Below are 20271 nucleotides of genomic sequence, written 5' to 3' on the forward strand. Positions count from 1 at the left end.
CGCTCTGCTGAGGGGGCAGGGACTCGGTGCCATTGAAGTGCTGCCAATTAAATCAGGTCACTCCGACATCGAGCTCCGAGCTCTCCTCGGCGTGTGCGCGGCCCCGCTCCAGCCCCGCTCCAGCCCAGCCCCAGCCCAGCTCCAGTCCTCTCCAGCCCCGCTCCAGCCCTGAGCTCCAGCCCAGCCCCAGCCCAGCTCGAGTCCTCTCCAGCCCCTCTCCAGCTCCAGCCCCGCTCCAGCTCCAGCTCCATTCCTCTCCAGCTCCAGCCCCAGCCCCGAGCTCCAGCCCCGCTCCAGCCCCATTCTAGCCCCGCTCAAGTCCTCTCCAGCCCCGCTCCAGCCCCGTTCCGGTCCCGTTCCAGCCCCGCTCCAATCCCGCTCCAGCCCCAGCCCCTCTCCAGCTCCAGCCCCGCTCCAGCCCCTCTCCAGCTCCAGCTCCAGCCCCGGGCGGTGGCTCTGGGAAGGAGCCAAGCCCCCGGCTCAGCTCGCCAAGCCGAGTGTGAGATGGGGACTCGATGGCCGCTGTCACCGCTCCCCTCCCCGGGGCCCTCTGGCATTCCCCGCCGCTGGAAAAGGCTTTTCTGGGGTGCAAAACAAAGCTGGGGTGCTCTGCTGCCCCCATCCCAATCCCTGCCCTTGTCCGAGCCCCACAGCTGCGGCTGACAGGTCCCTGTCCCCATGTCACGTTGGGTGTCACCGTGGCTGGGGGTCTCCACAGCGCCCCGGGTGACACAGCTGCGACCCCAGCTCTCTCCTGAGCAAAAGGCAGATTCTTCCCAGTTTTTTTCCCGAGGTTAAGAGTCCCTGAACATTCACTTTTGGGGGAAACCAGCCGCTGGCAGCGCGTCCTGCTTGGGGAGCGAGCTGGGAACCCCGCGGGGTGTCTGCGGGACACGCGGCTGGCGGGGCCCTTGGGGAGGGAGGGACACGCGGCTGGCGGGGCCGCGCTCGGCCGGATCTCTGAAAATGCCAAGAAATCCCGGTGGGCAGAAAGAAATTCGGGACTCAAATCCCAAATCCGCCGAGCGTCCCGCTCCCTTCCCAACCACCCCCGCAGCCCCCGGGCTCGGCGACCCCCGCCTGCGGGGAGGGGACGGCGGTGGCGCAGCGGGAGCACTGCGGATCCCCAGGGCCGGCTCAGCATCCCCAGGAGCGGCTTCATCCCTCGGGAACATCCCCCGGGAGAGGCCGCGGCTGCTGCCGGAGCCGCAGGGGTTAAGGCGCAGCCGGCAGGAGCTGCCTCGGGTGGGTGGCACGTCGTGGAGACAAGGCTGGAGTGAGGAGGAGGAGGAGGATTGGGGAGGAGGATTGGGGAGGGAGGAGGAGGAGGAGGGGAGCGGGGACTGAGCGGCTGCAAAGGCGCCGGGCGAGCGAAGGGTGAAGGGCTCTCCCCGCCGCCTCCAGCCCCGAGGGTCAGCGTGGCCGGAGGCTCCTGCTGGCCCTGTCCCCGTCCTGAGCGACAAGGACAGCCCCAGAGCCACCCGGCCTTTTGTCTGCCAGCCGAGCCAGATGTGCGGGCAGCTGTGGCGGGGGGTGGCAGGCGGTGACAGCGGCGCCGGGGGACGGGGACAGACTCGGAGGGTGAGTCGGGGGCCACCGCCGTGGTTTGGGGTTTCGGCCGGGGGTGACTTTGGGGGGCTCCTGGGCTCTGCAGGGGTTTGGTTTTTTCCCATTCCAGAGCTTCGCTCTCCCTGCTCGGTGGTGGATTTGAGGAGAAACGGTGCCTTTGGAAATAAAAGGGGTGGGAAAGAAAAATAGGGAATGGACAGCGAGCGGTGCTTCGGGAGGGGGTGAAGGCTACGGGAGGCAGCCAGGGATGGTTCCCAGGTGCGGGGAGCCGCATTCCCGCTCCTGGAAACTCCTCTGGGATCCAGCGGATCCTCAGCCCGGCTCGGGTGGGAATGGGGGGTGCGGGCGGCGGAGCCGGGGGGGGATGCGCTGGTCACGGAGCCGCCGGCGGGGCCGGAATCCAGGGATGCTGGCAGGATGCGATCCAGGCGGGAGCGGCGCTTCCCGGGCATTAACCCCTCGGTGCCCGAGCGACGCGGAAAATGTGACGGGAGGGACATTCGGTGTGGAATTCATAAACATCGCGGTCCTTGGGGCTCCTGCCCAGCCCTCCTTCACCCCCTCGGCCACCCCAGGGAGGGGACAGCCAGCAGAGGAGGAGGGGACAGCAAAGGTGATGGCAAAGGACACGTCGGGAACAGCCGCGCTGTCATTTCGGTGTCATTTTAATGTCATTTTCCTGCTTTCTGGGCCGGTGCCGTGTTTACCTCCCCCCGCTGCCCCTCCCCGCCGCGGCTGCACCCGCCCGCAGTGCCCGGCTCCCCGTGCCAGCGCCCAGCCCTGCCCGGGGCTGCGCCCTGCCGGCCGGGAGAGCCCCGGGATCATCCCGGGAGCTGCTCCGGGAACGGGCTCGGGGCTGGCAGGGACCCCGAGCGCTGCCCTCGCCTCTCCCGGTGCTCAGCCCGGCCCTGGCCGCCTCCCCTGGCTTCTCCCAGAGCCTGGGAAAAGGGATTGGAGGCAGTCAGGAGGAGCGGGAGAAGCCTCTGGAGGCGCAGGGCTGGTCCCGGTGAGAACCCAGAGGGCAGCGGGGTGTGCTGGGCGCCGGGAAAAGCCCCTTGGAGCGGCGTTTCCAGGGATGCTGGCTGGGAGCTGCAGGTGGGTGCTGCCATCGCTCCTGGGCACCGGGATCCGCTTCCTCCAGGCTGGATGTGCCGGCAGCTCCGGAGCCACCTCTGTCCCCTCCTGTGTCCCCTCCTGTGTCCCCTCTGTGTCCCCTCCCTGTCCCCTCCCTGTCCCCTCCTCGGGACGCGGCGCTGGTGCCGAGCCAGGAGCCAGCCCTGCCCTCCCTGGAGCCCCGATCCCGCAGCCTGGATGCGGGCAGAGCCCCTGGAAAAGCCGCGATGGGGATGGCTCATCCTCGGCCCGCTCATCCCGAGCCTGCGGTGACGGGAGCTGGCTCAGGACAAGATTCCCTGTCCTGGGATTGTCCTGGGATGTCCCTCGGGTGGCGCCGGGGACATGGGGCAGCGTCTCCCGGCTCCAGCCCTGGCTCCCTGTGCCAGAGGATCCCGATCCTGCCCTGCTGAGGCTTTTCCTGGCATTCCCGGCTCTCTGTGTCCCCTCTGCGGGCAGAGGGAGCGGCTCTGTCACCTGCTGCCACCGCTGGAAGTGGCAGAGCGGGATCGGGATCTGAGCCGGGCTCGGCCTCCGCTCCTCGGCCATTCCCAACCCTTCCCCTTGGCTGGGATCTCCCTTCCCATTCCCAACCCTTCCCTTTCCTTGGGATCTCCCTTCCCATTCCCAACCTTTCTCTTTTTCTGGGATCTCCCTCCCCATTCCCAACCCTTCCCTTTCCTTGGGATCTCTCTTCCCATCCGCAGCAGAAAACCGGGAGCGGAGCCCTGGCAGAGCCTGTGGGATCCCTCTGGCACAGGGAAAAGGGCCGGGAATTGTGCAGGAATTCCCAATCCAAGCCCATCCCGACCCCATCCTGTCTCAGCGGGGCTGTGGAGCTGCAGGAATTCCGCTTTTCCCAAAACCGCGGGCGTTGAGCTGGAATTGCCCCCTGGAGGGTTCAGAGGAGCTGCTCCCATTCCCATGGAAGCTCGGATTCCCATGGAATTCTGATTCCAGAGGCAGCCGAGGGATCATCCCTGCTCCTGCTTTTAGCTGGAAAAACAGTTCCCTGCCGTTTCGGGACGTGATCCTGGATTTCCGGGCTGGGACAGGGATTGGGGGGATGCCGGGAATGTCCAGAGCTGCATGGGAAAAGTTGGGAATGCCGCCTGTCCAGGTGAATCCCAAACACGCAGCTCTGCCCCTTTATTCCCGGATTTTCTCCTGGATCACCCTGGTCATTAACGCCTCTTCCCTTCCCTGGGAGATTCCATGGGATAACATTCCCGATTTTCCCAAAGAGCCAGTCCAGGACACAGAAATTCGCCCCCACCTCCATTCTGCTCCCAAATCCCTTTTCCAGGACGTGAAGGAGCTGTTCCCACTGTTCCCAATCCCAAGGTTCCAGCCCCTGGAATGAGGGCTGGGATCTCTCTCCCTCGTGACTTTGGTTTTATGGGATTATTCCCGAGGGAATAATTCCCAGTTCAGCTGGGCAAGGAGAATTCCAATCCCAATGCTTCCTGCCAGGGCACCGGGATAAGCAGGAAAATGGGATGAGTTTAAAACTCCTGAAATTTGGGGGCGTTCCCTGTGGGAAAAGCCCCACACTGGGATTTTGGGGTGGAATTTTGGGATCAGGATCGCTGCTCCGGAGTCAGGGGATAAACCTGGATAAACCTGGATAAACCTGGATAAACCTGGCTGCTTCCAGCTTCCATTTATCCAGAACATCCATTTATTTATGGAAAGCTTTGGAAAAAATGGATCCAGCGGCTCAGATTTAAGATTTTTTTGGGAAAACCGCCCCGGGATTCTTTGCTGTCCCTTCTCCATCCAGCCAGGATTTTCCCATGGAAAATTCCCAGACATTCCAAGGTGGGATAGGAGCTGGAAAACTCCGGCCCTGCTCCAAATCCTGGCAGTGGGAGCTGTTTGCAAACACTCGGGAAAAGCAGGAATTACGTGGCGGCTCTGTTTGGAGCGCGATCCCAGAGAACAAATAAATATGGGAAAAATTGGGATCCGTTCCCAGACAATTCACAAAGGCCTTAATTGGGACTGAAGTCTGGGGCTCTTCTCACCCAGACTTGATCCATAAATTATTCGGGGTAAATTATCCAGGATAAATTATTTGGGATAAATGATTTGGGATAAATTATTCACCAGCGCCCGCTTGGAATTAAGGCTGGGTTTTCCCTCCAGGAATGATCCTGGATCTTCCTGACCCTCTCCAGTCTCCAGAATCCCCAAATCTCTGTTAAAATCCCATTTCTAATGGAATTTGGAAACATCCTAAAAAATAAATAATCAATTCCAGGTGAATTTAGGGCTTTGTCCTTCCCAGTGGACAAAATGAGGAGAATCCAGGCTGGGAAAGGAATTGGTTTTTTTGGGAAGAGAAAAGCTTTATTAAGGAATTTTAAATGAGGAATTTGGAATCAGCAGGAAAAGGGGTTTTGCATCTTAACCAGCTTTTCCCGAAGGATCAGAGGAGCCGGCTCCAGATCTTTATTTAGGAAGGAAAAAAAGCAGCTTTGCTTCCCTGATTCCCAGCAGGACCTTTGGGAATAAAGAGGGGAAAAAAAAAAAGGATTAAAAATACAAATCCTGGCTACCTGGAAAAGAGAAAAAAAAAGGGATTTTTCCTATTTATGATCCATTAAAAATGCGCCGATTCCATCTGTGCCAGGAGAAGCTTTTCCAAAGCTTTTCCACCGTGTGGTTGTCGCCCTTTCCAGGACGATCCTTAAATTCCAAGGAATATTTTGGCCGCTCCAAGCGGCGTTTGACGCCTCATCAAAGCCTCTCCCTCGCCTTGAAATTCCAAAAAAAACCAAGGAAAAAAAGGAAAAAGGGAGACGGCCAATTTGCAAATTGCTGCGGAGCCGCACTTTTCCCAGGAATGTTTGGATTCCCATGGAAAATTCTGAGCTCGGTCCCATTCCTGAGTCACTTTTCGCAACTCCCACGAGCTCCAGGGATGGGTTGTCCCGATCCTGGCTCTGGGAAGCTCCCGCATTCCCGAATTCCCGGAGTTCGGCAGGATTCATCCCTTTGGAATCAGCGAGGGGCAGGATCTGGGTCGGTCCTTCAGAATTCCAAGTCCCTGAATTTCCATCCACGCTGAAATTCCCTTTTCATGGAATTCTTGTTAAAAAAAAAGGGGATTTCAGGGACATTTTCCAGCTGTTTTTATGGCTCTTTAATAACTCCTTGGCTCCCTTTTTCCCAGTAAAATCCTCTTGGGAAGTGCTGCTTCCTTTGGCTTGGCCCAGGATTTTCTCAGTTTTCCTGGAATTCCCAAGATGCTGAAAAAATGGGAAAGCAGGAATTTCTCCTGCTGTGTCCACACTCGTGGTGGGATTGGGAAACGGATTTGGGAAATGGATTTGGGAAATGGATTTGGATCCATCAGGAGCCCTCAAGGTTTATGGGGACAGGGATCAGCTTTTCCTGCTGCATTTTCCAGGTTTTCCTGCTGCAGAATCCCTGGAAACAGAGGGATTTTTCCATGGGAATGAGGGGGATGAGCAGCTGGGATATTCCTTGGATCTCTGAAGCTTTTTCTTCCTGCCCCAGGGCCATTCCCAGCGCTGCCCGTGGCCATCTCACCCTGGCTCATCCCAGTTTTTCCTCCATGGATTAATTCCCTTTTCCCTCATCTCCCAGAGCTCAGTGGGATGATTTGATTCCAGAGAGGCTGGAAGTGGAATTTACCGGGAATCGGGGAGGGTTTTTCCAGCCGGTGGGCACCGGGGAGGATGCGCAGGATCCACATCCCGCTGGAAAATCCCACTCTGGGAGCGCCGGGAGAGGCTCAACCCCCAAAATTCCAGAGAAACCCCAACTCCCCGAGCCTTTCCCGGCGCTTCCAGAGGGATTTTTCTCCATCCCACGGATCCGCTCCGTGCCCGGGGAGGGGGCGAGGCAGCCCCGGAGCCCTGCCTGGCAGTTGCCATGGCAACCGTACATTTTCCTTAGGATTCCTAATGATTCCTTGGCATCCGCGTCGATCCACGGCTTTTTTTGGGATGCTGGAGGTTGTTCCCCTTCCTAGGCGGGGCTGGATCCGCTTGGAAAACCTGGATTTGATCTTTTCCCGGCTTTTTTTTTTTATTTTTTATTGCTGGAGCTTCCCTCCTTTTCACCCTGACCTGCGGCCAGAGATTCCAGCCTTGGGATTTGTCAGGAATTGGGAGCTGGGCCCTGCCGGGAATTCCTTGTGGAATTCCAGAGGCATTCCCGGCCACGGGAGCGGCAGCTGCGGGACCCGGGGATCCGCAGGACGGGATCGGTGGGCACGGTTGGGATGTGATTCCACGGGGTCGGGATGGGTTTGGTCATTCCCAGCCTTTACGGCATCCACAGAGGTTGGGATGCTCCAGGAAAAAACAGGGAGAGGCTTCCCTGGGATTGGGAATGGCTCTGATCCCACGGCGCTTCCACAGGTGCCACCCTGAGCTGGAATTCCGTGGGGACAGCCTTGGGGGTCTCCCCGCTCTTTGTGACCCCATCCCAGCGCCCATTCCCGAGGCTGAAATTCCCTGGAATCTCTTCCCCATCCCTGCCTCCCTTTCCTCCGGGAGGAGCAGTTTCATCCATGGATGGAGAGACAAAAAAGCTGGAAGCGGGAAGAGCCCAGTGGAGCATCCACACCAGAGCGAAATTCCCGGTTCTCCAGTGAAATTCCCGGTACTCCAGTGATATTCCCGCTTCTCCAGTGAAATTCTCTGTTCTCCAGTGATATTCCCAGTTCTCCAGTGAAATTCCTGGTTCTCCAGCCCTCTCCAGCCTCCCTGTGCAGCATTCCCGCTTGCAGCAATAGCCCTGAGATTGGGAATATTTTTCCCAAAGACAGGAATATTTTTCCCAACCACAGGAATATTTTTCCCAAAGACAGGAATATTTTTCCCAGCCACAGGAACCTCTGGAGAAATAACAGGAGCTCTCCCACCACGGGTTCGGTTTTAATCACAGCCAGGGAATCATTCCCGGCTTTTTTTCCCCACTTTGAATAACCTGGATTTCCCCTCCCTCCCTGCCTGGGGGAGGTTTATGGAGCCTGGATTTATCCCTCCGGAGGGAATCCCACACCAACGCCGCGCTGGAGGAAAATTCCTTCCCAAAATACCCCGAGGGGCCGCGCTGGAGCAGCCCCCGGCCATTCCCAACCTTTGGATTTGAGGGCTGGGAGGTTTTCCCACCCAATCCAGGATCCTGGAATGCCGGGAGCCGCCTCCTCCAGCGTTTCCAGTGGGAGCGGATTGGTTGGGATGCGCTCCGCAGGCCTCCGTGGCCTTTGGATGCCACAAATTGATGGAAAACCAGGTGGATTTGGGAGCTCGAATCCTTTGACATTCCCGGCAGCGTCCCGTCCCCACCCCGCTGCCCTTGGAGAAGGGGAAGGGGGGGAGGTTTGGAGGGAGCTGCTCTGCAAATGTTAATGAGGAATTAATTATCGATCATTCCCGCCGGGAAGGGCACTGGGAATGACACAGCGGCGTCCCTGGAGTGGCCCTGAATGGAGCAGAACATTCCATGGAATTCTGGGGGGTTGAGCCCTTCCCTGGGCTCTCAGGGAGGGATTTTCCAGCGGGATGTGGATCCTGAGCATTCCCAGGAATCCTCAGCGATGGGAAGGGCTCTAAATGATCCCTCAGGAAGGAGATCCAGGGGGTGGCTCTGGAAAAACTCGGCAGCCACAGGCGGGAAGGGCGTGTGGCAGGAGGGGAATATTCGGGATATTCTGGGAATGCAGCTCTGACCTCTCCTGCCTGGATGGGAAAAGACTGGATTGGGAAATTCCAGGGAATCACGGCCCTGTGCGGGAGGAAAAACGAGCCGAGGCTCTGCAAATCACAACAGAGAGAGGTGTCAGGGAGATAAATACCCCAAAATCAGCTTTTTCCTCCTTCCCCATCCCCTTTCTGCCAGGAATGTTCTCGATTTGCCGTTGGAAACGTGGGATTTGGGAACAGCCGGAGTTCAGCTCCTGCTGCAGCCCGGAGCCGCTGCCAGGCGCTGGAGCTGCTCCCAAAAATGCAGAGAGCTGCAGCCCAGCGCAGCTCGGGGGGGTTAAAAACCTGGATTCTCCAGAGGAAAGGACAATCCAGCCAAAATTCCATCTCCCCGGTCCCGGATTTCTCCAGGGGCAGAGCTCAGCCAGCTTTTTCCCCCCATGGAATTTGGACAATTCCAAATGTTCCAGTTAACGCCATGCCCTGAGGCTCGGGGATAAAACGAGACGGCCCCAAGGCTAAAAATGATGGATTTGAGACTTCCTGGATAAAAATGATGGATTTGAGGCTTCTCACAGCCCGGATTTGGCTCCTGGATCCTCTCCTGATCCTGGCCATGGTCCGGGATGTCCCAGGAAGAGCTGGAAGCCACCCCAGGAGCTGTCGCTGTCCCCGGGAGCGTCCCGCTCTCCCCGGCCCCGCTCCCTGCTGAGCTCTCGCTCCCGATTTTTCCAAATGGAGGAGGGAGACAGGCCGGGAAGATCCCTGGGGATTTATCCCGACAGGAATGGACATTCAGAACCCCACGGGAGGCGCTGGGCTGAGTTTTGGAGATGGGATCCAGCCCAGCCACCGGAGCATCTCGTCAACCTCCGACGCTCCCGCGGGATGGGATGTGCGATCCCTAGGGAATGACGGCGGGATCCAAACGGAATTTGGATCTGGAATATGCAGTTTGCTGCCAAGAGGACCAAATTCCACCTTCTTTCCAGGCTGGAGGCTGAGCCTGGATCAGGGAAACCACAGGAACCTCATGGGAGCTTTTTGAAGTGGGGGGGAAAACCACAAGCAGAACAACGATCCCAGAGGCAAAACAACAATTCCAAAGGCGAGACAGCAATTCCAGGGCCTGGAAGCGGCAGGATGAGCACAGCAGGCTGATTTCCCAGCCCTCCTCATTAAAATCCAGCCGGAGAGAGGCAGAGAAGCACCGAGATAAGAGAGAAGAGGCGGCTGCAGCCCCCGGGCGCCCCAGCCGAGCTCTTTGCTACCCCCGGCTGCGTTTTTAGCTCCTGGCTGCTTCCCAGACAAACAGGAATAACGGGAATCACGTTATCGCCTTCACTGCCCACGGAGATGCAGGAGGATGGGGAAATACGGGAATTTAAAATTAAAAAAAAAATAAAAATCTCATCCCTGTGCACAAAACAAGGATTGAGGGAGGGGAGAAATCGCTGGAAAAGCATCATCGCGGGTTTGGAGCAGATTCTCCCGATCCTGGTGGTTCCAGCCTGGCTTTGGACACCTCCAGGGGTGGGAAAAGCGGTGCCGATTTCTTCCCAAAATCCCATCTAAACGCACCCTCCTCCCGCTGGGAATAGCTCCAAGCAAACGCTTCCAAAGCCGCTTTTCCTGAGCAAAAAATTCCGGCTCAAACCTCGGCAGGAACTTTGCCAGGTTTCCCGTGGAAATGTTCTCCAGATTTCCCCTGGAAATGTTCATTTTTAGGGAATAACATCCCGAAACGGCAGCTGGAGGCTGCTGTGAGGGACAGGGGGTGGCACATGGGGACACGTGTGGGGACATCGCTGTCACCCTCGGGGTGCTGCTGGCTTTGGGGGGTGAAGGAAAGGGGGGTAGGAACGGCCTCGTATCCCAGGAAAAGCCTCATATCCCAGGAAAACTCTCCCATCCCAGGACCATCCTCGTATCCCAGGAAATCCCATCCTGGCAACGTCCACCTCGGGAACACCCACCCGCCCAACTTCCGAGCACAAAAACCCGCCGGGATTTCCGAGAACGCCCTTAAAGACACAAAGTTTTCCCTGTGGCGGCTCCTGGATCCCATCTCCCGTCTCCAGCGCCGCGTTCCGGGAGCTCGAGGTTTCCATGGAAGCTGCGGCGGCCGCGGGGCTCAGCCCGGGAATACAGATGAGCGGCGAGGGGGGGCGGTTGCCACGGTGCCGGCGACATTCGGGGCCCTTTGTCCCTTTAATTCTTCCTCATTTTTCCCTCTTTTTCTCCTTTTTCCCCTCTATTTTTTCCTCCTTTGTCCCGTCGTTTCTCCGCTTGTTTTCCCGGCTGAGCCGGGAGATTCGCTCCGGAAGAGGCGCTGGGGTTTGCTCGGAGTTGGGAGATGCTGGAGGGTCCCGGTTTCCTGGCGAGGGTGGGGTTAGGTGGGATTTTGGGATGAAATCCCTCCCTGGGAGGAGCTGGGATGGAATTCCCAGAGAATCCATGGATGCCCCAGCCCTGGAAGTGTCCCAGGACAGGCTGGAGCATCCTGGGATGTTGTGCAGGGGCACGACCGGGATGATCCTTAAGATCCTCCAACCCAAACCATTCCACAATCCTATAAAAAATTCCAGTTTCAGGAATCCTGACTCATTTCCAGATTGGAAATTCCCAGAGAATCCGTAGCTGCCCCATCCCTGGAAGTGTCCCAGGCCAGGCTGGAGCACTCTGGGATAGTGGGAATGTCCCTGCCCGTGGCACTGGATGGGATTTGAGGATTCCATTCCAGGATTCCATCATTCCATGAGAAATCCCTCCTGCCCCAGGCAGGATCCCCGCTCCCAGCATCCCAACTTTCCCCAGGGGCTGGATGGAGATGGAAAACCAGGAATGGGTGAGGGAAGGATTTTTCCACAGCACCCAATGGCCACTTTCCATCTGCCCAATGCCTGGTGTGTGCCGGATCCAGAGGAGCTGGAGAAGCTGGAAAAGATGGAGAAGATGGAGAAGCTGGAGAAGCCAGGAAAGCTGGAGAAGTCAGAGAGCAGCCCCGAGCTCAGCTCGCTCCAAGATTTTCCCATCCCTCGGGAATGTCACACTCGGAGCGGAGCCGCGGGACCGGCAGTGACAGCGGGCAGGGCCACCCTGTCCCCAGCGGGAATTCCGGGAGCTGCTTCCCAGGCAGAGCGGGATCAGCCCCATCATTTCCCGGGATTTTTCCCCCTCAGTGGGAACCCCTCACTGCCAAAGCTCTTCCTGTCCTCCCAGTTTGCTCCTTTCCATGGATTTTAGTCCCAAGTTTTCCCAAATCCATCATATTTCCACAAGTTCAAAGGCCTGGATTATCCCATATCCCGGAATTTTCCCAGCTATCCATGCAGAAACCCTGTCCTGTGCTGGGAAAATCGGGATAAAATCCAATTATGGACAAAACCAGCAGAGCTGGGGGGCTTTTCCCTGGAAAACCAGGGTTGAAACCAGGTGCCTTTTCCAGACTTTCCTCCACAGCTTGAAGAAAACAAATAACCCCCCCCAAATCCCTCCGTAATATATTTTATTTAAGGAGAAAAAATTCCCGAGATATTTGAACAGCTGGAGACTTTTATAGACCCGAAAATGCCGGAGCACTTAAAAGGAAAGGTGTGGATCCATCAGAGGGAAGCGGGAATCGATAGATCCATCTTTTCCTTTCATGCTGGTTCTCCGGGAGCAGCTTTAAAAGCAGCGGGAAAGGAGGGAAAGAGCGGGATTGATCCAGGAGGAGTCGATGAGGAATAAACGCGGCTTGGGAGCCCTTTCCAGGGGATAAAACAGAAACTTTGCCTTTCCCGCTTTTTTAATGTTTGGGTTTTTTTTATCCCTGCTGGGTGAGAGGCTTTTAAGGGAAGAAAAGGTTGGATTTGGGTCAGCGTGGGGCAGGAGAGCTGGAGGAAATCTTGGAATCAAATTCCATTCCCGCTTTGGCTGGACTGGGAGAGGGGCAGGAGGTGCTGGGGGGTTCAAACCCATCCCAGCCTGAGCATTCCCAGTGTTTGGGGGAGGTTTTCCCTAAGGAATATCCCATTTGAGGGCTGCAAGAGGGGCTGGAGCTCCCCGGTGGGGGAGTTTGGAGCTGGGGAGGATGAGGAGCAGCAAGCAGAGCCCGCAGGATGATTATCCCCATGGATGATTATCCCCATGGATAATTATCCCCATGGATAATTATCCCCAATGCCCGCAGCTCTGGCTCTGCTCAGCCACAGATCCAGGGGCTGCTGGGGGTCCTGGGCAGATTCCATGGGATAATCCCACCTGGATTTTCTGGGATGAGAGGGAACAGAAAATGCCATGGATATAAAATGGAATTCATGGATTTGTTCTGAGGTTCCTTGGCAGATTCCACGGGATAATTCCACCCAGATCCCGTGGGACGGGAGGACACAGTTAAATCATGGATATAAAGTGGAACTCGTGGACTTGTTCTAAGGGTGTTGGGGGTCCTGGGCAGATTCCACAGGATAATTCCACCCAGATTCTCTGGGATACAAGGGCACAGTGAACGCCATGGATAAAAAAATGGAATTCATGATTTGCTGGGCAGTTTTGAGGGCACTGAGGGTCCCGGGCAGGGCCCTGGGGGTGCCGTGCTCAGGTTTTTACCTCTCCAACCTGTTCCTTGTCTCTGCCCCTTGTTCCCCAGCAGCTCCTCTCACCCAACTTTGCTGTTTCTCCAGGAATGACCTCGAGGAGGAGCCCGGAAGATGCAGCTGAGCCTGGCAACGACTCCTTTGGGGAGGAAGAAGAGTCCCAGCTCTGACTGAGGCGCCCCCAGTGCTTTGAGCTCCCATTTCGGGGGCGCTGGGCAGGGGCCGACGCTTCCAGGGGCTCACATGGAGCATCTCCCCCCACGGGCGCCATCCCCACCTCGCCGTCACGCCGTGGCCAGCTCTGGATGCTCCCTGTGACCTTCTCCAGCCCAAAATGAGAGGCCTCCAGGCCAGCTGCCTCCTGCTGTGCGTGGTGGCCGCCGGCGCCATGCCCACGGTGCCCTGGCGGGTGGCGTGTCCCCCGCGCTGCGTCTGCCAGATCCGGCCCTGGTACACGCCCCGCTCCGCCTACCGCGAGGCGGCCACGGTGGATTGCAACGACCTCTTCATCACCTCGGTGCCACCGGAGCTGCCCGAGGGCACCCAGACCCTGCTGCTGCAGAGCAACAACATCGCCAGGCTGGAGCAGGGCGAGCTGGGCTACCTGCGGAACCTGTCAGAGCTGGATCTGTCGCAGAACAGCTTCTCCGACGTCTGGGATTTTGGGCTCAGGAACATGCCCCAGCTGCTCAGCCTGCACCTGGAGGAGAACCAGCTTTCCGAGCTGCCCGACGGCAGCTTCCCGGGCTTGGGGAACCTTCAGGAGCTCTACCTGAACCACAACCGGCTCCGCCGCATCGCCCCCCGCGCCTTCGCCGGCCTGGGCAGCCTCCTGCGGCTCCACCTCAACTCCAACCTGCTGAGGACGCTGGACAGCCGCTGGTTCCAGATGCTGCCCAGCCTGGAGATCCTCATGGTCGGGGGGAACAAGGTGGACGCCATCCTGGACATGAATTTCCGGCCCCTGAGCAACCTGCGGAGTTTGGTGCTGGCCGGGATGCAGCTGCGGGAGATCTCGGATTACGCCCTGGAAGGGTTGAGGAGCCTGGAGAGCCTCTCCTTCTATGACAACAAGCTGGCAGATGTCCCCAAGAGGGCTCTGCAGCAGGTGCCCGGCCTGAAATTCCTGGATCTGAACAAGAACCCGCTGCAGAGGGTCAAGCAGAGCGACTTCACCAACATGCTGCACCTCAAGGAGCTGGGCCTCAACAACATGGACGAGCTGGTGTCCATCGACCAGTTCGCCCTCATCAACCTCCCCGAGCTGACCAAGCTGGACGTCACCAACAACCCCAAGCTGTCCTTCATCCACCCCAAGGCCTTCCAGCACCTTCCGCAGCTGGAGACGCTGATGCTCAACAACAACGCCCTAAGTGCCTTGCACCGGCAGACGGTGGAGTCGCTGCCCAACCTGCAGGAGATCAGCATCCACGGCAACCCCCTGCGCTGCGACTGCGTCATCCGCTGGGTCAACAGCACCCGGCCCCGCGTGCGCTTCATCGAGCCCCAGTCCACGCTCTGCGCCGAGCCGCCCGACCTCCAGCGCCGCCACATCCGCGACGTTCCCTTCCAGGAGATGACGGAGCAGTGCCTGCCGCTCATCTCCGCCCGCAGCATCCCGGCGCGCCTGGAGGCCGAGGTGGGCGACGACGTGGCCCTGCACTGCCGGGCGCTGGCGGAGCCGGAGCCGGAGATTTACTGGGTGACGCCGGCCGGGGTGAAGCTGCTGCCGTTCGGGGACGATGGAAAGTTCAAGGTGCACTCCGAGGGGACGCTGGAGATCCGCGGGATCGCGGCGCGCGAGGCCGGGCTCTACACGTGCGTGGCTCACAACCTGCTGGGCGCCGACACCCGCGGCGTCCGCGTGCTGGTCAACCGCTCCTTCCCGCTGGGCAGGGCCGAGCTGGAGCTGCTGGTGGTGGACGTCCAACCCTACCACGTCCTGCTGGCCTGGCGGCCGCGCCTCAACGCCGTCTCCTCCAACCTCACCTGGGCCAGCTCGGCGCCGGGCTCCCGGCTGGGCGCGGCGCGGATCCCGGCGGGCACCCACAGCTTCAACGTCACCCGGCTGCGCCCCGACACCGAGTACCGGGCGTGTCTGCGCGTCACCTTGGTGGCATCGCCGGTCAGGGTGGCGTGTGTCACCGCCAGGACTAAAGAGGCCAGCCGGGGGATGCCGTGGGGACAGGGGACGCTGGTGACGGCGCTGCTGCTGTGCCTGCTGCTCCTGGGGATGGCGGCGCGCGCCGGATCCCGGCGGGAATCGCTCCACGGCGCCGGGGCCGTGCGCGTGGTTTATCCCGTGCGGCCCCGGGGACACCTCCTGGCCGTGGAGGTGCAGGCAGCGCCCCTGGAGTGCTGAGGGAGGACGGATTTTGGGGGGTTCAGCGGGGTTTTGGGGTGGGTGGGGAAGGGGGGAAAGGGATTTTTTACCAAAACACGACGGGTGTGGGATAAAACGGGATTTCATGGACATGACCTTGAGGAGCCTCTGGATCCGTGTGGAGGGGCTGGATTTGGCCGTGGATCCCAAATAAACCCTGCTGGGAAGATGGGAGGGGACCGGGAATGCCGCGGGGACGATGCCCCAAGTGGGTGAAGAGCCATAAAGAGGAACCCCAAACCTGCGTCCCCCTGGCACCAGGGACACCCCAGAGGTGTCACCTCCCTCGCTGGACAGTCCCTGCTTTGGAAATACAAAAAAACCCTAAAAAAACCCTAAAAAAAAAGAGGTTCCTTCCTTTGGGATCTGTGTGGGGTCTGGGGTTTCTTCTCTGGGGTTTTTTGGAGCGTTGGGATCATCAAACAAAGCACCCCCAGTGTCACCTCCCTCGCTGGACAGTCCCTGCTTTGGAAATACAAGAAAAACCTAAAAAAACCCCTAAAAATAATTTAATTTTTTTTTTTTCCCTTTGGGATGTGTGTGGGGTTTGGGGTTATTTTTTGGGGGGGTCTTTGGAGCATTGTGATCATCAAGTGTCACCCCCTGCTTTGTCACTGCTGTCACCTGGAGGGAAAGGAGGAAGGGATTTGGGATTTAAAAGAAAACCCCAGGAAATGCTGATGGTGACACTTCCCTGTGGGGCTGGATGGATCCAGGATCCCACAAGATCCCAGAACTTTTGTGGATAAAGGGTGAAAAAAAAACCCTAAAAAACCCCCAAAACCTAAAAAAAAAAAGGAAATAACAGGAAGAAAAGAAGGGAGGAAGTCGCGGGTTTGTGTAAAAAAAAAAAAACAAGGAAAAAAAACTGGGAATGTTGGGATGCACCTGGAGGGGTCCAAGGGGCATCGCTGGGATTTGGGAATGGGGGGGAAAACTTGGATTTCTGGGTTGTTGGGAAATCAGAAAAAACCAAATTCCCATCCATGGGATTTGTGTCCAATTTTCCAGCCGGGAATGTGGATCCTGGAAGGAAGGAGAGCGGCAGGAGCTGGGTGTGGGTGCCCTCTAGTGAGCTCCAGGAGTGCTGATCCCAAAAAAACAGCTGGAAAAGGGAGGAAAACTCCGCTTGGAATTGTCACAGGGATGGATGGGGCGGGTGATCCCACGGGAATGTCAGAGGAGATGGGATTGGGATCTGGAATGGGCTGGAGAACAAAGGTCCAAAATCTGCCTGGAAAGGGGAAAAATTTTCCTAAAAAAGAAGGAAAAGTCTGTCTGCAAATGGGAAAAAAAAACTGAGGGGAAAATCTGCCCAAAAAGGGGGCAAAAATTACCAGGACATAGGAAAAAATTGCTTGGAATGGGAAAAATATCTGCCAGAAAAGGAGGAAATTGTGCCTGAAAAGGGTGGAAATGGAGCTTTAAAGGAATTATTTTATTCCTCAAAAGTTTGTGTTTTGTTTTTAAAGCCACTTTTCACTCAAAAATGAGGAATTTTTATCCTAAATGGTAAGTGAGGACCGATGGAACATCCCAAAATATCCCAAGGCTGCTGGAATTGAATCCTGCTGGACAGAGACGAGGCAGAATAAATTTAAATATATTTAAAATAAAAGATGAAATAGAAACTAAAAAGCCCAAAAAAGAAAGCAAAATATAACATTATTATTATTTTTTTCTGTCTGATTTGTGACCTGAGAGGTGTGGATTACAAACTTGGATTTATTTCCCATTTGGGAGCAAGGAATTCTTCAACCTGCCGACCTTAAACAATAAAAAAAATCAGGAATAAAGTTCTTTTTCTTCTCTTCAAAACAAATCCCCTGCCCTCCCACCATAAATATTTATTTCTATTTTTATCCCTCAGCTCCAAAGGAATTGCACAAGTTGGGATTTATGGAAAAAAAAACCATCCCAAAAGTCACGATTTTTCCCAAATCTTCTGCTCTGGGTCAGGAGAAAGAATCCCAAAGGATAAAATCAGGCTGAAACTGGGGAATTGGGAAAATTTCCAAAATTTTGGGGTTTTGATCTCAAGGTGATTTCCATGGAAAAGTGGATCCTGCAGAGGATTCTTGGTGGGATTTAAATCTTGGTTTTCTTTGGTTTCACTGGCTGAGCTCTGGAAATTGGGTTTGAGTGCAAAAATCCTCATTTTGGGGTTATTTTAGGGGCAGAAGGTCCTGCTAGCCCATAAAGATCCCGGTGATCACCCTGATCTCTTTCCTGCACACACTGAAATGGAAATCTGAGTGCAAAAAATCCTCATTTTGGGGTTATTTTAGGAGCAAAGGGCCCTGCTACCCCATAAAGATCCTGATGACCATTCTGATCCTGCAGACCAAGCTCTGGAATTGGGGGTTTTTGTGCAAAAAAACCTTATTTTGGGGGTTATTTTAGGAGCAGAAGATCCTGCTAGCCCATGAAGGTCCTGATGACCATCCTGATCCTGCAGACCAAGCTCTGGAATTGGGGGTTTTTGTGCAAAAAAAACTTATTTTGGGGGTTATTTTAGGAGCAGAAGATCCTGCTAGCCCATGAAGGTCCTGATGACCATCTTGATCTCCTTCCTGCACACCGGGCACGGTGATCTCTTCTTCTTCAGCATCCTGGCACACCTGAAGCAGGCCACCAGGTGAGCAGTCCTTCCATGGACAATATTCCCATCCCGAGGCCTGTGCTGGCACAGGAAGCAGGGACTCAGCAGGGTTTTGATGCTCTCCAAAGATTCCACCTCCTCCTCTTTTTTCAGCTTGGTGAAATCCCGGTTTTTCCCATCCCGCGCCAAATCCAAGGACTCGATGGAGCTGCCGGGATCCACGCGGGGTTTGTTTTCTCCCAGGAAAAGGTGCTTGGCTTGGCCAGCCGGGGCTGAAATCGTCCTCCTACAGTCTGGGACGTCCACCCCTCTATCCTGCTCCTGGTTTTCCATGGAATTGATGTTGGAAAGGGACAGGGAATGGGGCAGTTTGGGGCAGTCCCGGTACCAGTCCTTGCGCAGGGCCCAGCAGCGGTAGCAGTACCTTTTCCCCGGAGAGTTGAATTTCCTGCACTTGGAGCATTGCCAGCAATCCTGAGGGATTTAAGGCAAAAAAAAATCCAGGAAAAAAATAAAAAATCCCATTTATTTTTGGGTATTCCTCGTTTTAGCCATGTGGGAAAAGCAGCAAGGAAGCCTCGTTAAAAAATTTGTATTTAGGGGTGATTTATAAGCTGGAAAATCAACATTTCGTGGCTTGGGATTGATTTATCCCAAATCTGTCCCTCATGAATTCCTCTCCTTCCTCTCTCCCAGCCCTCTGGAAGAATCCAAGCTGGGGCAGTTTATTTTTATTTAATTTCAATAGAATTTTTAATCTTTTGCTCAAAATTCAAGGGGAGAGCTCCTGGGATTTGGCAGGAATTTGTTTTTCAGGCTCACCCATCACTTACCAGCTGTTGAATCTGCATAATTAATGGATTTATTAATTAATTATCTCACAGATAAAGGGCAGGAGCTGCCCAAGTGCAGAGCCAGGGCTCAGCTGTCCAAAGCCAGGGACATCCCCATTTATTCCAGCCTAGAAAATTCTGTTAAAATCGTAAAAATTCTGCTAGAACTACTAAAATCCTGCTAAAACCAGTAAAATTCTGCTAAAATTACTGAAATACTGCTAAACCCAGTAAAATTCTGCTAGAATTATTAATATTGTGCTAAAACCCACTAAAATTCTGAGGTTTTTTGAGTGATTCTAAAGTGCTACTTGAAATTTCCAGGCCCCTTCCAAGGATTAATCCTCCAGATTTCCATCCACAGGACAACATGGAATTAAAATATAATTAAAGCCTTATTAAAACCTTACTAAACCATGCCTGGGTATCAATATAATGTCATCCAGCCACTGTTTTGTTATGGAAAACCACAAGAAAATCAGCTTTTCCACCCCAAAACCAGGAGTAGATGTGGGATGAGTCCTTCCAGCCCCAGGTAATGCTGATCCCAAGAATCCCACCTCAGCAGCAGCCTCTGTATCCGTGTCATCACTCAGGCACTGGGAATCCTCCAGCTCATCCAAGCACACGTCCTCAGCCACCTGGAATTCCAGCAAAGCATTATCGGAGGGTGGGAATGTTGGAATATTCCGTATTTATGGCTTGCCTGGCGCTGCACACCCCAGTTAAAGGATCCCATCATCACCCTCCTCATTAAATCACTTCTAAAAGTGAATAAAAAGCCATTTTTGCAGTGGTTATTTTGCAGAATGTTGGTAAATTTTGCTGGATTACCGTGATCAGATTTTTCTCTTTGAGTCTTTAGCTGGACTCGATCATTAAAAGCCTTTTCCAAACTTAATTCCACGATTTTTGACTTACAACTCTTGCAGGTATCGGTTAGAAACCCACTTAAGTTCCTGCAAGAAGTTTTAATTCCTTTTTAAATCGATTTTATGCCTTGAAAATACGAATTTCAGCCAAAACCCACGCAGGAAAACCATCAAACACACGAGGAATGGCGACAGCCTTTCCTAACCAGGATTTAACCTCTGGATGGGAACAGATTCAGCTTTTCCAAGGGCACCGTGGGATGAATTAAAACAGGGAAAACACGGCAGAGGTACCTTGGTGTCACCTTCTGGGACCTCCTCACAGTCCAGCACCTCCACCTTGAGCCCAGCACCGCCCTGCTCCAGGGGACACTCGTTGAGGAACCACAGGTCATCCGTGGTGTCTGAAACTACGGCAGTGTCGATGTCCTGAGGGGGAAAAAACATCCAGGAAAATCCATTTAGGAGCAGCTCCACATCCAGCGCTGCCCCGTTTTCATCTCCACCAACCTCCAAAGCCCTCACCGCCCTCAGAACCTGCTCCTGAAAATTTCTACCTCACAGGTTCCCCTTTTCCCAACATTTCGCAAATTTCCACCTCAAAAGTTCCCTCTTTTCCCAATTTCCCCTCACAC

General features: G+C 55.5%; 2 protein-coding genes across 5 annotated transcripts in view; one reads left to right on the forward strand and one right to left on the reverse strand.

The window, feature by feature from the left end:
* The first annotated feature begins 1045 nt into the window (after positions 1-1045).
* On the forward strand, positions 1046-15351 carry LRRN2 (leucine rich repeat neuronal 2). Of its 2 annotated transcripts, none has more exons than XM_015650736.3 (2): positions 1046-1245; positions 13034-15351. In XM_015650736.3, exon 2 carries the CDS (start codon positions 13281-13283, stop codon positions 15306-15308), a length of 2028 nt encoding a protein of 675 aa, XP_015506222.1. In that variant the 5' UTR covers positions 1046-1245; positions 13034-13280; the 3' UTR covers positions 15309-15351. The 2 variants fall into 2 exon arrangements, with proteins under 2 accessions (XP_015506222.1, XP_015506221.1); XM_015650735.3 differs by lacking the exon at positions 1046-1245 and adding an exon at positions 1343-1581.
* Positions 15352-16974: 1623 nt separating this feature from the next.
* MDM4 (MDM4 regulator of p53) overlaps positions 16975-20271 on the reverse strand; it is an 18848-nt gene continuing 15551 nt past the window's right edge. For 2 of the 3 annotated variants that reach the window (XM_015650737.3, XM_033519882.1), the window contains exons 9-11: positions 19931-20065; positions 19325-19405; positions 16975-18405 (exon numbers count right to left, since the gene is read on the reverse strand). In XM_015650737.3, the coding sequence (XP_015506223.1) occupies positions 17863-18405; positions 19325-19405; positions 19931-20065 (759 nt within the window). In that variant the 3' untranslated portion in view covers positions 16975-17862. The remainder of the gene's footprint in view (positions 18406-19324; positions 19406-19930; positions 20066-20271) is intronic. The other variant, XM_015650738.3, reaches the window with a different exon arrangement.

The sequence above is a fragment of the Parus major genome, chromosome 26, assembly GCF_001522545.3.
Source record: "Parus major isolate Abel chromosome 26, Parus_major1.1, whole genome shotgun sequence".
Taxonomy (NCBI): Eukaryota; Metazoa; Chordata; class Aves; order Passeriformes; family Paridae; genus Parus; species Parus major.

Coding starts and splice junctions, on each gene's coding strand:
- LRRN2 (XM_015650736.3), top strand. CDS start 13,281: ATGAGAGGCCTCCAGGCCAGCTGCCTCCTGCTGTGCGTGGTGGCCGCC.